The sequence below is a fragment of the Nestor notabilis genome, unplaced genomic scaffold (assembly GCF_000696875.1).
Source record: "Nestor notabilis isolate BGI_N333 unplaced genomic scaffold, ASM69687v1 scaffold18897, whole genome shotgun sequence".
NCBI classification, from domain to species: Eukaryota; Metazoa; Chordata; class Aves; order Psittaciformes; family Psittacidae; genus Nestor; species Nestor notabilis.
Window position 1 is genome coordinate 37,761 of NW_009936545.1, and position 19,796 is coordinate 57,556.

Below are 19,796 nucleotides of genomic sequence, written 5' to 3' on the forward strand. Positions count from 1 at the left end.
CAACATCTTTGTTGGTGACATGGACAGTGGGATTGAGTGTGCCCTCAGCAAGTTTGCCGATGACACCAAGCTGTGTGGCTCGGTTGATACGCTGGAGGGAAGGGATGCCATCCAGAGGGACCTGGACACGCTTTTGAGGTGGGCTGATGCCAACCTCATGAAGTTTAACCAAGCCAAGTGCAAGGTCCTACACCTGGGTTGGGGCAATCCCAGGCACAGATACTGGCTGGGTGGGGAAGAGATTCAGAGCAGCCCTGTGGAGAAGGACTATGGGGTGGTGATTGATGAGAAGCTTGATGCGAGGTGGCTTCAGTGTGCACTTGCAGCCCAGAAAGCCAACCGTATCCTGGGCTGCATCAAAGGAAGCATGAACAGCAGGTCAAAGGAGGTGATCCTGCCCCTCTACTCTGCTCTTGTGAGACCTCACTTAGAGTACTGTGTCCAGTTCTGGTGTCCTCAACATAAAAGGACATGGAGCTGTTGGAGCAAGTCCAGAGGAGGGCCACGAGGATGATCAGAGGGCTGGAGCACCTTCCTTATGAAGACAGGCTGAGAAAGTTGGGGCTGTTCAGCCTCGAGAAGAGAAGACTGTGTGGAGACCTCATAGCAGCCTTCCAGTATCTGAAGAGGGCCTATAAGGATGCTGGGGAGGGACTCTTCATTAAGAACTGTAGTGGTAGGACAAGGGGTAATGGCTTTAAACGTCAACAGGAGAAGTTTAGATTAGATATAAGGAAGAAGTCTTCTAATTTGTCCCACTAAGCCCAACAACAGAATTCTCTTTTCTAATTTCTCATTATTGTTTGTCTATAGATCTATTGGTTAAGTATTTTCTTTTTATCTTTAAATGCTCGTTGTTGGGGGTTGGAACTAGATGAACTTAAAGTCCTTTCCAACCCTAACTATTCTATGATTCCATGATTCTATAGTCCAATGTGTGAGTCCTACTAATACCTTGTTGTGAATATTGAATGACAGATTCTTTAGATTACTGATATACTGCATTTGAAAAAAGAGTTGTTAACTTAAATGTAAATTTTTTGTTTTCTTAGATTAAAATAGAATTCCTTTTACTCCTTAAAACTGCAACAGAGGAGTGTCCAGTTTTCTCCATTTATTTAATGCCTTGTAAACATTAATTTTCTTTTTTCTTTTTTATTATCATGTTAGCTTAAAATCTGCTTTTACAATGTCAAATGTTTCAGTAAGAGTTCAGCTTTATTGCAAGACTGGCAAAGGGAGTGACGCCCCAACACACAAAGCATACGTACATATGGTACAAGGACATCGCATTTGATATACACTATGCTGACTTCAAGTTTAAGAAACAAGTTGTCATTTAATTGAGATCTGTTTCAGTTCAACTTTAATCTAAAAGCATTATCAGATTGTGAGTGGCATATATTAACTTATTTAAATCCATGTACAAAACAGCTTTCATATTCACAGAAGATGTGCTCTAGCTTGATATAAGTGTCTCTGTCTCATGGCATGAGAACTGCCCACCTTGCATTCTCTTCAGTTTCCTGTCTGTTAGAAGTTTATCAGGTTTCAAGGCTGGAATTCCCAAACTTCATTTCTTTGGAAAGTGTAACCTTAGCTCCAAAGGAGTCAGCAGATCAAAGTTTTCAGGTTTTGGTAAAATAGAACGTGCATGTTCTGGATTGATTGTAGCACTTTCAAACATTGCTATGCATCCGCTGAAAATTATCATGCTTTGTTTCTCATGGGAATCAAATTTTCCCTGAAAAATAGATCATGGTTAACATGACGTCATACTTACAATGATGTTAGATAGCAGTGACGTGGTTACTTGGACAGTAACTACTGCATGATAAGCTAAAACAGTGTAGATGATCTCATTCACTGTTGCGATAGAAACATTAAATATTAACTTTTTATGCTAATGTCAGTTTTTATCAGTGTTTACTAGTAGTTTGGGATAATTTTCATCTCCATTTGTTTTGGGCCTGAGACAGATGTTTGCCATAGTTCAGTGGTGTGAACATTTACAGCAGAGTTAGAAAAATTAAATTTAAGTTCCTGATTCGAGGAATATTTAATTATTGTGTAATAGAGTAGTAGGAACTTGCAGACACACAGATGTGTAACAAATAACTGAGTTTATCATCAGTTCCATCTCCTAAAGGAAGTGGCATGCAGGATCTCAATCTAATTGATCAAATTCACAGGAGGTATTAAATCTTGCAAATCAGTGTTTAATGCAGCCTTGATTTATTTAAGCAGAAGGATTGCCTCATTGTGCTGATGAGGGTCTTCACATTTCTGTGGAGGTGTTTCTGATATTCTCTGATGTGACTTTACCTTGAGATCTCTATATGATTTCCCCTGGGGAACTAATCACTCAAGTAATTGTTGGGCATCCAGCAGCTGCATCTTTAATGAAGCCATGAAACTCCTTTGAAAAAGATTGACTAATTTTGCCAATGGGAACTCAGGAACCCTAAGGTTACACTGACATCAAGTTTTCTTTGGAGATCCTAACACATATCAGTACAAAGTCCTGAACAGCAGGTCCGAGAGGCATACTTTGGATGACATAATTTATCATTTGGCAATCCTAGATTGTCTAGCCATGTAATTCTTTCACTTGTGTGTTGAGTATTTGTGTTTGGAGCTATAAATTGCTTGCGAAGGTTGAAAACAATGATAAAATTGTGACTTTCTCCCTTCAAGCTTTTCCTTGCAGTTCTGGTTGAAAATGCAGTAAATATTGATAAAGATCAGTCAGATCTTTCAGAATCAGATCAGTCAGAATTTTCCAACAAATCACTTTTTGTCTGAATTTCACATTTGTTTCCTTTGGTTTGTCTTTATTGGATGATCGAGCTTCTGATGTATTGCTAGAACTGTATGATTCCCAGCAATACGTCTATTTCAGAAAGAGAAGCTAGGAAGAAGGTTTAAGTTGAAAGACTTTCATAAAGTAGCTGTTTTCAAAACTTGAACACCCATAACTGAGTAACGTGAAAATTAAAAAAAAAAAAACAAAAACAAAACCAAACCCAAACACTCAGGCTGCCATTAAATATTTGTTCCAGAGACCATTGATTTTTTAAATGCTGATTCTGCAAGTAATTGTTTGTCATAATCAGATCTAAAAGCCCTTTATCTCCTGTCAGCTGATGGTTGTGCTGTAACCTTTGGCTTCAGACTTCTGGTAGGAACTTGGTACATATTTCTACAAAGAATGAAACTCTAACAGCCTTAACAGCAGTACTCATTGTGTTTAACAGTGCTGGAAATTAGTTTCTCAGGCACCGATCTTGACAGGTCAGCTGTCACAAATTGATAGATGTATCTGTAAATACATCAGTCCTATAAACAAAATTCTATCTGCAAGAAGTGGAAGTTAAAATCGGCGCATTTCTGAACAAATGAAATGTTCTGAAGCACAAGGATGCACAGGAAAAATCCCTTCTGGAAATGGTTTTTCTTATGTTCCCTTTACCAACTTTGCATGCATAGTTTGCTTTTTAGAGACTGAAATGTTTGTGCCTCCGTAGAGAACACTATGGAGTTCTGTGCTGAAGTGAAATATGCTCCTTGTCCTTGCACTTACAACTACTGTATAAAACAGGACTCTTTGTCTTACTCCTTTTGAATAAAAGGAAAAAAATTATGGTTTTCCACTGGCATGTCTCCATTTTCTTTTTAGAATTTTTAGAGTTAATGCAGAATGTGAAATGTAGGGTATTCAGAAAGTCTAAGGCCTTGATATGAAATCAGATAGTTTTTGAAAGGAAGAATGAGTGGGAGAAAGAATTGAAATGCTAGTCCACCAGTGGTGAAATAATAAATGAATGTGTTATATTTCCTATTTTTAAATAAAAAAATAATCACCATCTGTAGGTTGTGCAAGCCATTTTGGCCAAAACCTTTCACGCATCTTTGTCATATACTTACTGCACTTGACAGCTGAAGAAGGATTAGACAGTGAACTTTCTTTTACAGATTTGAGGCACAATATATGCCACACACACTTATGTTGGTCTTTGAAGTCTGTTGAACCACAGTGACTTATGTCAGATGACAAATTTATTAATTTGGTTTGGCAATAGCAAAATCTAAGAAACATCTGGACGTATTTCATAGCAAGCATCTAAATTCAGATTTAACAGATGCCATGGCTATAGGTATCTACCTGTATTGCTGTGGACACTTTTATGTGTGGAAGCTTGTCTTTCACTCCAAACTGGCATCACAGGGGAGAGTTTTCAGTCTGAGATACTTCAGTATTCAGGATTGTCATAAGAAAGCTGAATATTATTTATTCATTCATTCTCTTCCTCCCTCCCCTAGGTCATCTGGTTTAAAAGGAGGTATAGCTTAATTCTTTTCTCTCCAGTATTCTCAGCTTTGAAGATTTACTGACTATAGAATAATTTTCATCAGTTGTGATAGTTATGATGGCTGAATATTTACTGACTGTTCTGTTCTTTTTTAGTTCTCTGTTTATCAGTTTAGTGCCATAAAACAAAAATAAAACTATACAGATCTCTCCCATCACATTTTATTTATTGGTTTCATTTTTGAGGCTTTAGGATAAAACTGAAGTCATAGAAATAAATCATGTAGGACATGTAGCCATAGGCATTTTCAGTGAAACAAGTTCTTTCCAAGAAGGTTTTGACTTTTTACATGAAAATTAGCTTCTAGCAGGAAGAAGCCACATTTCACAGATCTTGGACTGTGTTTAATTTCTACAGGGCGTGCCTTCAGCTAACAACACTGCTTCCACATATGTGAGCATAGTATTGGTGTTTAAGAGTAGAGCAAAAAAAAAGCAGAGAAGGAAACAGTTTCTACTTGATATTATTTGTGACTCTTCTGAACAAAATGACACCATGGATTCTGTTTGAAAGCAAAAGTGGTGTCTGACAGCTGTTGCTGCTGAAGAACATACTTAGTTTGAATAATCCAAAGGTCACTCAAGATTGACTTTTCTATTGAACATATTCTATTGAATTTTACTGCATTTCTCTTCAGAAAATGCAGTAAAACTGATTTTTAAAGCAATACATTTAGTTGAAAAATAAAATATTTAGATGTAATGTTCCAGGGATATATCCTGAAAACATACATTCGGGTACATCTAGCAGATGCATGAAGTACTGGTAGATGTAAGATATTTGATCATCAGGAGCCTGTCATTGTTTTACTAATGATGTAGAAATAGGGCAAGAACAGAGAAAACAGGACTTAAGATAGGATCTGAAGAAAGTCCGAGGGAGAAAGGAGACAGTTTGACACCACAGAATCTGTGTCAAGACTTTATGACTATCCGCGAGTGACAATGCTGTGCAGCAGGAAAAAAGGTTAGTTTTTAATAAGCAGTAGAGAGTGATTTGAAAAGTAGGAGAGGATCTGAGCAGAGAGGGAAATATGGGATAGTGAGATCACAGATATTCCTGAGGATTGTCAGACAATATAAACACTCTGGAGAGAAATATCATATCAGAGGGATCTAAGTGAAATAATATGACAAATACTACAAATAATACAGCTGTTCTGCTACAGGCATTGATGAAAAAACATTCGGCCAAGGTACTTGTTTATGTCTGTCCTCTGAATCTCACTAATTCTAATTGTGCATTAAAAAAAGCCACACATCTCTCATCCTATTTCAGTCAAGCTACTGTTAAATGTTTATACAAATGCTAAAAGATTTCTGCCTAATAGTCCTTCACACTCACTATACTTTCTGTTCTAGTTGGCAACGTGGGACTCTGAAAAAGGACTGAATGGTAGCTTACAAGAACGACGTCTGGGCAATGACTTACAAGGATTGACACTCAAAGTGGTGACTGTCTTGGTATGATGCTGTTTGAGTTCAGGAAACAAAATGCTCAAAATAAAAAAAATCTGAGCATTTTGGGCACTTCCCACAGTATTTTTCCGTATCATTTTCAGTACTGTATTTTTGGATGATCAGTTACATAAACAAGGAAGATAGATGATGGTCTTCTATTATTTTACATGAAGTTGTGCACCATTAGAGATACAGAGCATTTGTTTGTTTGCTTATGCTGGTTTTCTGCATTGTAATTCTTACTGGGCATGGAACCAGCATACAGCCTGAGTGCCCAGGCGTGCATTCCAGATACTGTACTCTAACTCAGATATGCACTTTCCAGCATTTCCTGGATTTTAAGATCAGATGGACCAATTATGATAATCTAATCTTGGCTTTTGTATGCTGCAGGCTGTAAAATTTAATCAAGTGTTTCCTCCATCAAGCTCATAAATTCCCATTGAGGTAAACTATATGTTTTAGGAAGGCATAGTCTTTCCAAAAAATCATTAACACTTTTGGGACTGTCTGTTACTATCTGGAGTGGTAACGGAGCTCTTCTCAGCTAAGTGCTAAATTAGGGGCAAATTGGGGCTTGACTGCCCTATAATATTCCAGTTTGCAGATTGCAGAATGGGATCTTTTGGGTGATTTTTCCTTTTTTTTTTTTTTTTTCTTTTTCTTTGCTCTACCTGATGACAGGCACGATTATGCTGTAGTTTACATGGGAGGTGAGCAGCTCCCTTCCATGAGAATATCAGTATCAGGCTTCAAAGGCAGCCAGCCTTGTGCCACCGGCAGCCCTGGAGTTCCCCTGCAGGAGAACAGGATGCCCACGTCTGACAGAAAACATAACATAAAATGCTGCATATCCTTGGTCCCAAAACATACTTTAATTCAAAATACTCCAGTACCCATGAAGGCTATTCTTTGAATTTTCACAATTTTAAATATTCATTAAATGCAGTGGGTTTAGCTTTTGTTTCAGTATGTCTCCTGGACTAATTGTTATCTGTAAGAGACGGCTTTCTAAATCTTATACAGTCTGAGATAGATGGACAGTAATGTTCCTATCTAGGACTTGCGTGCTTCATTTAATATCTATATTCTAGGCAGCTTGATAGGACATTAAGGTAGGTGTCTATTCCCTTTTTATAGACAGTGAGAAGAGGCAGGTATTTGGAGAATAATTGATTCTGTAGGCACCTGGAAGCTGCTGGAGGATGCTGAATGGTTTTCTGGAGTCTCTGCCTCTTCTCAAGAGCTATGGAAAAAACAAAGCCACAAGGCTACAGATAGGATTCAGATGCTGAGGCAGTGGTGTCTACTTGGAATGCCTCATAGTATCCCCCATGGCCTACAGTTTTTGTCTCAAAATCTATGCCAAGCTGTCCAAACTTAACTCAGGAAACATTATTTTACTAAAAGAAGCAAACTAAAAAACTTGTTTCAAGTATCAGTTAAGATACTGTTTTATTCTCAGGAAGAACCTTTTGTGATGGTGGCAGAGAATATTCTTGGGCAACCGAAACGATATAAAGGATTTTCCATTGATGTCCTGGATGCACTTGCCAAGAATCTGGGCTTCAAGTATGAGATATATCAAGCTCCTGATGGCAAATATGGACAGCAGCTCCAAAACAGCTCCTGGAATGGCATGATAGGAGAACTCATTAACAAGGTACACAGAAAAAGAATCTGCATTTGTCCTGGGTTCAGCTGTAGCAGTCATTTTTCTCCTTAGTAGCTGGTGCAGTGTGGCTGCGTGGTTCTGAGTTACCAGCTGGGCTTAAACCAAAACAGCATTTAAAGACAAAACAACCTAACAATAACCCTCCCCCCGACTCTTTGGAGTAGGGTGTCAAAGCATTGTAATCTTCCAAACTGTAAGAGAATGAATTAGAATGAAAGCACAAGTGCAGAACACTTCAGAGCCGTGTGTGGTTTGAGTGTAGTGTGAACTGTATACAGGATAGGAAATGGACAGTCTGTTCTTCCCAAGTCTTCTCAACATCAATTTTATCAGTGTAAATCTGTGTGTTTACATAGCTGTAAGAATAAGAAGAGAGGACATGTATGTGTGTGTGAGTGCATGACTATAGAAAATAGACTAAAAATAATGTATTATTCTTAAAATGTTGATTATTATTTTCATTTTTGTCATTATGTCTTTGCTGCTTGTTTGTAGGTGTGACTTTATTTGGGTCACTTTGTGGCAATGTGATAATTACCCAGTGCTTGACTCCAAAACAGGAAAAGTGCCCCATGTAATATACCATAAAGAAGTGTTTTGAAGGACCAGAATTTAAACTGATCTCAAGATTATACATTCATTTAAAACACAGAGGACCAAATTTCTTTTCTTAATTACAGCCTTTCAAATCAGGAGTAAGTTAATTGAACTCCATTGAAATAAATGGGGAAAGTTCCTACCTTAGAATCTCCCAGAGAATGAAATTAGAGCATATTTGGTTCATGTTCTTGCTATCTGGTATGGGACAAATGTTAATCAAGAGGAGAATCAAAGGAATTAATATTCCATGTGGCTGCCCTTTGTAGAAAAGATTACTCTTCTGCAGTGGAGTTGTTACTGAAAGTGAAAGCTTTCTCATTAACTAGTAAGTAGGCAGCTCAGTATTTGGTAAGTAGTTGTTTAAGAAGAAATAAAAGCAATTGAAACAGTAGCAAATGTGTGTTCGATAATGGGATATTCTTGGTTGGTGATAGGTAATATAAAGAATTTTTTACCTACTTTGCATTGACATAAGCTGTTTGAATCTTATTGATTTGAAAATGGGGTAAGAAATCCTGTTAAATTTCTCTGGAAATTGTTTTCTTTGAAGCAACAAAGTAACTATTATAGTATTTTTAAAATGGTATTTCTGCTACTGGCTTTTCCACTGACTCCAAAGGATTTCAAAGCAGACCTCCCTCACCTAACATTTGCTTTATTTTCCCAACAAAAGGTAGAGATAGGAAACAAAAAGTACATTCAATTTTTTTGAAGAGAATTCTTTTTATTAAGGTAAAACATTATTCATAATGTAATTGCTGCTCTTCAAAGGCTTTGGGAATCTTACTTATTAACTGCTGGTTTATCTTTCGTTGAGTTTGGATACTCTTTAAAGACCCTCTACATGTAAAACCTACTCGCTTTAAATGTTGAGGTCAAAGCAGTTTTGGGTGCTAAGTTGCTTTTGGTACATTCTTCCAATTACTAGTTTATGCGATCGCTTTATTCATTGTAAAAAAAAAAAAAACAAAAAAACCCCAAAAAACCAAAATATTCCCCCCCAGTTGTCATATGGAATCCCATCATAAATATGGGAAGTTGCCAATTCTGCAGGGAGAACAACAAACATTAGCTCTTTGCACCTTGCTGTCAAATACACAAGTTAAAAATAAACAGTGTTTCTTATTGCTTGCAATGCACCAGCTTAATATGGTCTGGAATTTTAGGCATCCTTTGGAAAATGAGTGAGAAATAAAGGTTAAATAAGTTGTACTTGTTCCAGAAAGGAATCAGGGTGATGCTTCTTGGTTTAGATATTGACATGTTTTATACCAGTGCAGTTACCCAGTGTTCAAATTATGAAACTGATTCTGGTTTTACTTTTAGGCAATTTATTTAAATTTCTGTTAAGTTATAGAAAGAAATGCATGGAGTCACTTGGTTCGTAAAATGTTTCTCCTTAAGGCGCACGCTGGCCAAATTCATGGTGAAAGGAAGAGATCTGATCTGTTGCGTTTGTCTCACAGAGAGCAGACCTAGCCATCTCAGCCATCACTATAACACCAGAACGAGAGAGTGTTGTGGACTTCAGCAAGCGGTACATGGACTATTCCGTGGGGATCTTAATCAAAAAGCCTGAAGAGAAAATCAACATCTTCTCTCTCTTTGCTCCTTTCGACTTTGCGGTGTGGGCTTGCATTGCTGCAGCCATCCCTATAGTTGGTGTCTTGATATTTGTCTTGAACCGGATCCAGGCAGTCAGGGCGCAGAATGCTTCCCAGCCGAGCCCTTCTGCTTCCTCTACCCTCCACAGTGCCATCTGGGTCGTATATGGCGCCTTTGTTCAGCAAGGTACTTACTGTTATAAACACCTCTGATGGAAGTTCAGAAATGTTCTGCCTTGGGTAAAGCAGCTCAGGACATGTTAGTCTTGGCCAGAATGGTCTAAAGATCAAAGAGAAGGTGCATGCAGGGGTGTAACATGTTTTATTAGCCCAGCTAATGAAAAGTGGGAAGAGGTAGGTAAGTTTTTGGGTGGGGGAGGCAGTATGTTCTCTGTTACTGTCTCTCAGTAAGTCCAGAAAAAACACTGCTAGCAGGCTTTTCAACTTTGGGAAAATTATCACGTGATAAACTACAGAGCTGCTTGGTGCAGAACTACTTTTCAAACTCTGAGGCTACCACCTTTCCTAACTGCTTAAATTTCATTTTAGAGGTTTATATGTTTTTGAACTAATGTGAGACTTTTTTTTTTTTTTTTTAATTTGCTCTTTGAACTGAATAGGGAAATAATGTGTAGTCATGAAGCTAACTTTACACTCAGCAATCTCTAGGCATGGGATTAATCCTATTAAATTCAGTAGGATTGCTATCATTATCAAAGTTACTTTTGTAAATAATTGTTTGCAAGATCTGCCTGCACAGTTTTCATCCCATATCTATAATTTAGTATTTTTCTTGGAAGGCAGGTTTTGTTGAATATGGGTACATTATTAAATTTTTCTACATTTTTTCATTGTGATTGGAAGCTTATAAAGCTTCAGCTGAAAAATCCTTACTATTGCTATGAAACTTGATCCCTCATCTTATTAAGGTGGGTTTAAGTACAATAAGATATAATCAGCACAGACGTACGCTGAAGTGACTAGTAAGTGACAGGTAAGACCTGGTCTCCAACAATGTTCAAGCATAACTGTGCTTGAAATCTGCTAGAAAGAAATCTTCACATTTTAAAAAATATTGCGTAGAGTAACAAGTAATGACACTAATGCTTCAGTCTCTGCAGATTTAAATACAGCACAGATAACACACAAGCCATTGGACAGTTTTGTGGGTTTTTTCCAAATCTAAAATGGTCATTGGAAACAGAATATTACTATATTCTGAACATTGTAATGATTTAATTCCTGCATATTAGTTGTGCTTCACCGTTAAACTTACTTTATTTAGAATAATTTTCACATTCTGTAGATTCGAACCTAAAGAATTCCCAAAGTAAATACTTTGAAAGATGATTTTCAGAACAGTATCCGGGGCAAGAGATTGACTGGAGAAAATATTTGTAAATTACCAGTCTTCACAGAAGCAGTGTTTTTCTCACAGTGAAAGAGCAGTCTGGAGGAGAACCAGAAATGCAAAGAGGTAGCTCCAAAAAAGTGTAACATAATAGGGCAGACAGAGAGTGATTGTAAATGGAAGCTGCTGAGACACCCTCATTTTCTCTGTTTAATTTGTAGGGGGAGAATCTACTGTCAATTCTGTAGCTATGCGCATTGTAATGGGAAGCTGGTGGCTCTTCACCCTTATCGTGTGCTCTTCCTACACAGCAAACTTAGCCGCATTTCTCACAGTATCAAGGATGGATAATCCCATAAGGTAAGAGCCTCTTCTTAACATGAAGCTGGAAACGTGGATTTCACAGAAAGGTATTATCCATTTCAGCACTCATTCTTGCAAGAAGGAGATAACTCTGTAATAAAATACTCTATTTATTTGCAGTGGCTGTTTTTCTCTTCTCCCCTCTTCACCTTCACTTCAGCAACCCCCAAGCAGTTTTGACAGGTGCATGAAGGGGGACAATGGCACTTTAGCTGTGTATTTTTGCAGAAGACAGGTCTTTCAGGTTTATACATATTTTGTTTAACAAGAGCTCTCACTGCTTTAGCTGTCTTTATTTCTTTGTTGAACATCAGAGGGAACTGCCACCTCTAGAGAATTATATAAGATTTCACTTCCTCAATGTATAATTTTATGTTCTCAATATTTTGATATATGCTGTAGTTTATACTATTATTTGCATGTAAGGTAATACAGGTGGTCTTTTGAAATATAAACGGCCATATTCAGTGGCATTATTTGCAGAAAAATCTTCTCGAGGAAAAGATAACCAAACCTGACTCCAGGATAACAGATGTAATACAGCAGTTGTTTTATTAAATTTATATATAATTCTCTACAATTGCGTTGGCAATACTGTGATGATAAATCACAGCTTCTGTAACAAACCCAATTTATCTTGCATCTTTGACTTCTTTCTTCTGCTGTTAGCTTGCTAATCCATACCCAATGAGAATATTTTCAACAAACCAGGCCTCTGAGCAGCTCCAGAGAGCTGCTGGTTGATTGGTGGCAATTTGTGTATGTGTAATTTGTTTTTCTTCAGCAGATTTAAAGGATAATGTGTGCTTTCATTTTTTCCTCTTAAAACATGGACAAAATTTCCACCTTTACACTGACATGGAGTACTGTGAGGCCCATTGGTCTCCTGCAGTCAGTGCTAACAGGATTAGTGCTGATACCTCATATTTGATCTGATGGCAATGGAATGATGAGGTGGCCAGAGGATGGGTAGTGCTACACAGGCTTTCCTGTAGTGCTACAGAGGCTCTCCTATAAGATGCTAAGCCAAGGATTTTAGGTGTGAGAGAGTGACACAGTTACTCCATCAGTCTTGTTTGGGATTGCAAAACTGGGACTGTAGTTTGTGCTCAGCTCCTGAAACAGAGGCATTGGCATGTAGGTGAGGCTGGCATTCAAAAGACTGCTTTTGCCTTCTCTGTGGTATCTTCACAGAAGAATATAAATAAGTGCATTTCTTACAAACATGAGTTTAACAGTATATCTAGTGTTTAATTTGCCATTGTGTACTTGCAGGTAATATAATGCTTTGTAGGGATATAGAGTTATAATGATCATAATAAAACCAGCCCAAAACCATAACAGGCTTTGTTATAAATTAATTTTCTGTTAGTATTGCCAAAATAAGTGGAGTTTAACAGTAATAGAAGTAAGAACTGCAAGTAATTTCTGGAAATTACATGAGAAACTAAACAGAATAAAACTACCGCAGAATATCTGTGAGGTCTGGCTGTAATGGGAATAAGGTTAAGTTCAATGAATAAATTGCTCTTGAAATCCAAGACACAAGTAGCAATCCAGAAAGCTTGAATAAATGATCTTCTAATAAAATTCTGAAAATTCTAGTTCCTTCATGGCTGAAGAAATTGTCTGTTTGGTCTACTAAGCACCTCCCAAAACTCAGCACAAGTTCAGAGGAGGACAAAAATTGGGGTGAAATTCAGTGAGGAATCTGAGGGGGAGAGAGAGAGAAAGCAAGAGAGAGCAGCTTAGTAGTGCCTTAGGAGAGAGGATATGGACTAAAGAAATAGATTCTCCAGAAACTCTGTTGAGCCTTAATTAATTTCTAAGCTATGGTGAAGATATTTTCATGTCCCTACTCTTTAGGAAGAATATCTTATTAAACATTGTGTCAGGTTTAGAACAAATATTTTTCCTGAGAAAGTAAGTTACTGCCTTATAAGATGCATTGTGACCTGATGTCTTGGCTCCCACTACTACTTAGCTTCTGCATTGTATGATGGTGAGTGTCTATTTTTGCCTTTCTACGTCTGGCACTCATCTTGCCCACATTCTATCTTTCACGGACCCAGAAAAGAATACTTCTGTGAAATCCATTTTTCCCACCAAAGGGGCACAATAAGCTATAGCTAAAAATTTGCTCACCAGCTGAGAACTACCAAATACACCTGTGTATACTTCCATTGTTAAGAAAACAACCCCCCACCATCTCAGTAAATGTGTGCTGTTATCTCTCCCTCCATAAAGAAGTTCTCTGGTGTTCAGTACTGCTGCTGCTAAAATGCCAGCAGGAGAGAAAATAGTATTATGGTGCTGCAGTAGCTGCAAAATGGTTAAGATTTTGATTACAAGGCTGATTTTCTTCCCAAGCCCTCTCCAAAATGCCTAGTAAAAGTTGTTTCAGCGTCAAATTTGGCATGTGTGGTCTGTGACTAGCAGGATAGGAATATGTTTGATTGAATAACTAGGTGTCAATCAACCCAGTCATCATTACCTCCACAATTTCACTGCAAAACAAGTGTGACATAGAAATCATAAATGATATTTATTAGAAAGGGCTTAGTGAGACATTCACTGAAGCAAAGTTGAACAGTTGGAAGGCAGATTTTTAGAATTAGCATGTCAGATGAAAGCCTGCTCATGAGGGAATAATTTTTTTTTAACTCTGAAATTGGCAAATTTCACAATGCATTTCCACCCTGCCATGAATTTCAGGGACTGCCTGTGGCTCACAGAAAGGTGAAATACCCAAAGTAGGAGGCACGGCAGGAAGCAGCTTTGGTATGCTGCCTGTATGTCTGTATTTCCTGCAGAGACTTCCTAAATTCCAAATGGGTTCTCAAGTGCTGTGCTGTCAAGGTGTCAAGATCCTGTGTTAGAAATGTGCCTATCTTAGAAAAAACAAAAGTCCTTCTCTGTGGATTTTCCCAAACACTTAAGGGCTTCATCACAACTGTGATAATGTCGGGAGAGGTACTGGCTTTCTGGTCTGGCACGCTGCATGTGCTGCCTTATTCCTCACATCTTCTGTGCCCATCATTTGTCCCAGTGTGACAGAGAAGTGGGGAAGGTCAGAATGTGGAGTTTGAGACCCACATCAAAAGCTCTGGCTCTTCAGGAGATCAAGGAAGGCAGAAAATAGTGTGAACCTTCCTTGGCTGTCCTCTATCCATTTTCTGGTTGCTAGCAGTTGGTACTTCTGTGACCCTTTGCTTATTTTATACTGCTTCTCTGAGTCATCTGCCTAAATTACCTTGTGATCTTCTCATCTTCTCTCTGCCCCAACCTTAGAACAAGGGAACAAAGGCAATACAGTGGTTACCTCAGGATTTCTGCATTCATGGAGATTGACAGGCAGGGCAGTGAACTATCAAGCAGATTTCTGAACAGCACAGGGGCAGAGGAGCGAGATGTTACCCAGTTCCAAAAGAGAAGGCATTTTTTGAGAATGGGATGATGGCAGCCGCTTGGGAGCTAGGCTAGGAAGCTGTGTTTCATGTTCTGACTTTGTAAATGAGCAATTCTTAATTGTTGTGTTTGGTTTGTTTGGGTGTTTGGTTTTTTTTTTGTTTGTTTGGGGTTCTTTTTAGAAACCCAGGTAATGTTTACAGCCTGTGCTAATCCTTGACAAACTTGTTTAAATCCAAATGATTTCCATTCATTATTCTAATATTTGCCTTCAGAACTGTATACAGCTGAGAAGTCTTCTAATAGGTCAATCTGCCAAGTAAGGACTGAATTATTACGTGCAAGTTTGTTCATTCTTTTGTCTTGTTACATTTTCATACAGGCCTTGGATCTGCTGTCTGACCTTCCACTTGTAATTGTGAGTTTAATTAGCAGTGACTTAACTTCCAGCTTCATTTCTTGTTAACAAGCAGACTACATGCAGTTCAGTAGCTGCACAGATATTCTGAAACTCAGGTTTTGGAGAGCTTGTCTGACAAGAGATTAAGAATCTCAGGAAAAATAGGACATAAAAACAGTAGGCTATTTGCAAAGTCAAGAGTTTAAAGATTTTATCAAATTGATCCTTAACATTTGCACAAGCTATTGATGTTTTGAAAGGCATCTGTATGTATGTACTCATGGACTGGATACAAATGCATGTTATATTTGCCTTTAAGTCCACAGGTGTTGTTTCTTAAGGTGTACCTTATTTGCATTTTAATCCCAAAGTTTCATGTCTTTTAGTAACAGCTGAAGATGTACTGCAGCTTAGATGGGGTGATAGTCTGGCAATTGGATGACTTGGGTGCAAATTCTTTTTCTTCCACAAGCTTTGTTTGCCTTGGCAAGCTTTGTCTCCTTTCTGTCTCAGTTCGCTTTCTGTATAACAAAGTAACAATTCTTTTTGTATCTTATGTAGCACGTTGTCAGTATAACTGCTTTAAGGATGATGGCCAGAAATGACCATATTATAACAGCTCTGTAGGTATCAAACCAGATAGAGCTTCCAAGTTGTATACAAACCAGAAACAATCTAAAAGTATTTTAAAATAAAATGAAGAAAGTGTTCTGAAGATGCCAGCTGGAGGGAAATGAACAAAGGTTTCATCTGCTGTAGCTAAGTGAATTTGATAGGGTTGATAACAAGAAACTCACAGGAATCCCTTTGTATTTGCAGTGGTTTTGCCTTGCAATTCCTCATGTTTGAAAACAGTCTTTCTGTTCTTAATATCATATATGCCTTTCTAAATATGTCATTGGATTTTCTTTTGTTATGTTTAATTTGTACTATGTTTTGCAGTGTCTGTGCAGCACCTCAGGCGCATTGGCAGGAGGCATGTACGAATGAGCATGATAAAAAATAATTATCAGGATTATTATGTAAGGCCTGTGAGCAAAAGCTTCAATCATTAAATAACTAGATTAAGTTCATCCATTAAAAATGAAGGCTAAAAAAGGGTGTAAGAAAGATGGAAGGACAAAAACTCAAGAGTTGTTTTCTTTCCAGAACGTTCCCTGTTTAGACCACATGGAAGAAATTTCATTGGAAATATGCGGGAGCCTGTGCAGCAGGGCAGCAGTGCTTAAGGGCAGAGCTTGGCTCAGGCCCAGGACAAGACACTGTGTTGTTGCCAGTGCTAGAATCCCCATTGTCTATCTTTTCATTTCACTTTCATTGATGGTGTTGCCCAGTGTGTGCTTCTGGGAAATCCAGGGCTTCAAAAAGTCTAGAGCCTTTTAAAATGCTTTCTGAATGTTGGCATATGCCTTTCAACCATGGCTTAAAATGAAACATAATTACTCCTATCTAATTGAGCAAACAGGCAAGCAAATATTTCCTGAGGACATTTTTCTGGGAAAAAATGAGAATACACAGCTGAAAATCAAGGCTGCATTCCATCTCTTCAGTTGCCATTATTAAAAATGTGGCATATATTAGAGATCAATGGCAAACCAAGAGATTTGTGATTCCACACCCTCTTCAACTCTACTTTTATAACACCTACATTGTAGCATCTCTTAATTTGTTCTTGTTACAGAGTTCTGTGACTTAAGTGCATTGAAGCATTAACATTCAGATGCACGAGCAGATTAAAGAAGAAAATTTAGATATGACGCCAGCAAAATCTACCATCTGTGCATGTAATAAAATGATTTTTTTATTATTTTTTTCTTTTGCTTTGGAAGGGTGAAAACATAGCAAGAGCCACAACTCTCATGATGGCCCATCAAAATGTACAAGGATTGTTTCAAAGCTGAGATTTGATTCACAGACTCTTCTCAGCCTCTTCTCAGCTTAGATTGAGTCACCTTTTAAGTCTATTTTTCTCAAATTAATATATGTTGTTCACTGGCTATCCATAGAGTAGTGTAGCTGTATGATTTCTGCATACATTAAATCTCATTGGCCCCTGAATTCAGCCTTCTTTGTTGTAGTATGTGTTTTCTTCTTATTACAAGGATAGTACCTATGGCTTATTTTGTTGGGTTTTATCTTCTATGTGACTCCTAAGGGGTAAACAATACAGAATGCAGTAGTAGATGATTTTTGCCCAATAGGGCATTTGTATTTCTATTGGTTTTCTCTAAAGAAGCTGATTTAATATCTTATATGAACTGATAATACAATACAATATAACAGGATATTAAAAGGGCAAAATAATTATTACTATAGCAATTCAAATAGAGATGCCCTTAAAGCTTCAGACATTTTCACTCCTGCAAAAAGTTTAATATTTGTTTCCACTGTATCAAGTAGATATTTATTTGACCTACAATGCAAAATTACCTGCTTTTTGCATGTTAATATACTATTCCATGTATTCACCTGATGGCTATCTTTGCTATTGTTTTGGACAGATAGATACTGTTACATGCCTCTATGGTATGTATCTTTGTCAGAAGAGTGTTTAAACAAAGACCCTCAAAGTGAGAAGCAAAGTAGAACCTGAGAAAATATAAATATCTTCATGACACTTGGTAGTGAAAATGCTGCCTGGGGAAAAAAAAAAATACAACCAAAAACAAAACCTCAAAACCAACCAACCAAACAGCAATGCCCTTCCCGCCCCCCACCCCCCCAAAAAACCAAAAAAGACAACAACAAACCAAAACCCAACCCAAACCAAATAAAACAAAAGAAAATAAAACAACTAAACAACTATGTATTTCTTTCATTTTATACCATTTATCTGTGCTGGTCAGAGTTGCTGGTGTAATAGGGGACCCTATTGTAAAAGTAATGCAGTTTTTTCTATTATGGGGTAATATAGTGCATATTTCTGCATTGTTTTCCAAATTTCTGGAGTTGGAAGATCTCTCTGAAAGCATCCTCGCAGCCATACTAAGCAAGTAAATTGCATTCACAAAACTACCAATAATTAGCACTTTATTGCAGTAAGTTAATTCTTTTGAAACAATGAGATGAAGTTGAAAGTAGGTGTACCTACTTGTAAGAAGGGAAAGTTGTACTTGTTTCTTTACTTGCTGTCAGCTCGTACAGGACATAAATGAGCTTCCAACTCTGCTAATCTTTTGCATATTTTTGGAAATGCTTCATTTTCTCTTGTAAAATAAACCATCTTCTCATCTTGCACAGTTCCTCACCAACATCTCCATGTAAGCAGTGCTTCTGTCATTCACATACCATGGTCGTTCAGCACCAGAATTTCTCACCTACCTGGCAGCAAAAGTAATTTTCCCACCTTCTGTTCATTACCATATATTCAATGTCAGCAGGCTGACTGTGACTGTAGGGAACATGCACTGAACTGTTTATTTCTTTAGATTATTTTGGATGGAGGGAAGAGAGGAAAAAGAAGGGAAGTTTCCAGCAGGGGTAGAAGAATAATACTTGTCCATCCAGGCTCCCAGAGTAGTAGTAGGTTGGTTAACACTGACCAGTGCTATGGCCAGATCTATGCTCCACTTAGCTGATCTGTCTTTCACATTGCAAGATTTGAATTAATAGTCTTCAATAAAAATTAAGTAATGACTACTTCCTATAGCCTAAAAGTTTAGTTCATACAATCAATTCAAAAGCTGATCTTTGGAGCAAAGTTCAGCAGCCATTCTTTCATAGACTAAAATTCAAGCATGCCTATGCTGTAGGTTGCGAGGTTAAGAGTTTCAGTTTTGGTGACCTCAGTGCACAGTAATCTGTTTCATGTTGTACTGGTGGAATCAGCTATAAATTAAGAAATCAGACTTTGTATGGGATAGCTGGGGTACAGGCATGTGTCTTTTTGCCAGCTCTATTGTGGGCAGAGGACTTTAGGAAGTTCAGTTGAGGGATGACACTAACAGCTTTGTGCAGTAACATCTTAGAGGATATAAGGTGTATTCATTACCATTGAGGAGGATTTATTTTTGTTTCTTTGATTTTTATCTCCCATGTATTTCTAGTATGTAATTAGTCAAATGGATGCACTACTGTTTTATAATCAGAACAAAATGCTTTTGGTTTTCTTGGTCCTGAAAGAGATCTTGCTGACATTATAACAGCTTTTTATGATTTCTTCTTATATTTCCTCATGTTAAAATAGTTTGCATCTGTGTCTTTGATATGGTATCTTTCAGGAATTGCCAGCCTTTCTGTAGTCCTGCATTCTTTAAATCAACTTCCCAAGAGGCTTTCTCCTGCAGTTTCTGAAGTCTGTTGAGGTCTGGTCTTTTGAAATCCATTATTTTTATGCTGTTACTCTTGCCTTTTTTTTTTTTTCCCTTCCTCAAGACAGTGAGCTCCATCATCTTGCGAACACTTTTAATCTGTTTGCTTTTCTCTTTGACATTTTCATTTAAATCTAAAATAGCCACCTTATAAATGTCTCCATTACAGAAGATCATTCTTTTTTCACACTTAAACTTTTAACACCTTAAATGATGTATAGGATGGTATTTCATCTTCTGAAATAAAAGTTG

General features: G+C 37.6%; 1 protein-coding gene across 1 annotated transcript in view; it reads left to right on the forward strand.

Moving 5' to 3' along the window:
• Nucleotides 1–5,734: 5,734 nt before the first annotated feature.
• The window catches only part of LOC104408714 (glutamate receptor ionotropic, delta-1), a gene marked incomplete at its 5' end in the record, with an annotated part of 35,403 nt that continues 21,341 nt past the window's right edge, over nt 5,735–19,796 (forward strand). Inside the window, 4 exons of the mRNA XM_010018395.1 lie at nt 5,735–5,836; nt 7,299–7,496; nt 9,575–9,899; nt 11,285–11,423. Coding sequence (XP_010016697.1) covers nt 5,735–5,836; nt 7,299–7,496; nt 9,575–9,899; nt 11,285–11,423 — 764 coding nt within the window. The remainder of the gene's footprint in view (nt 5,837–7,298; nt 7,497–9,574; nt 9,900–11,284; nt 11,424–19,796) is intronic.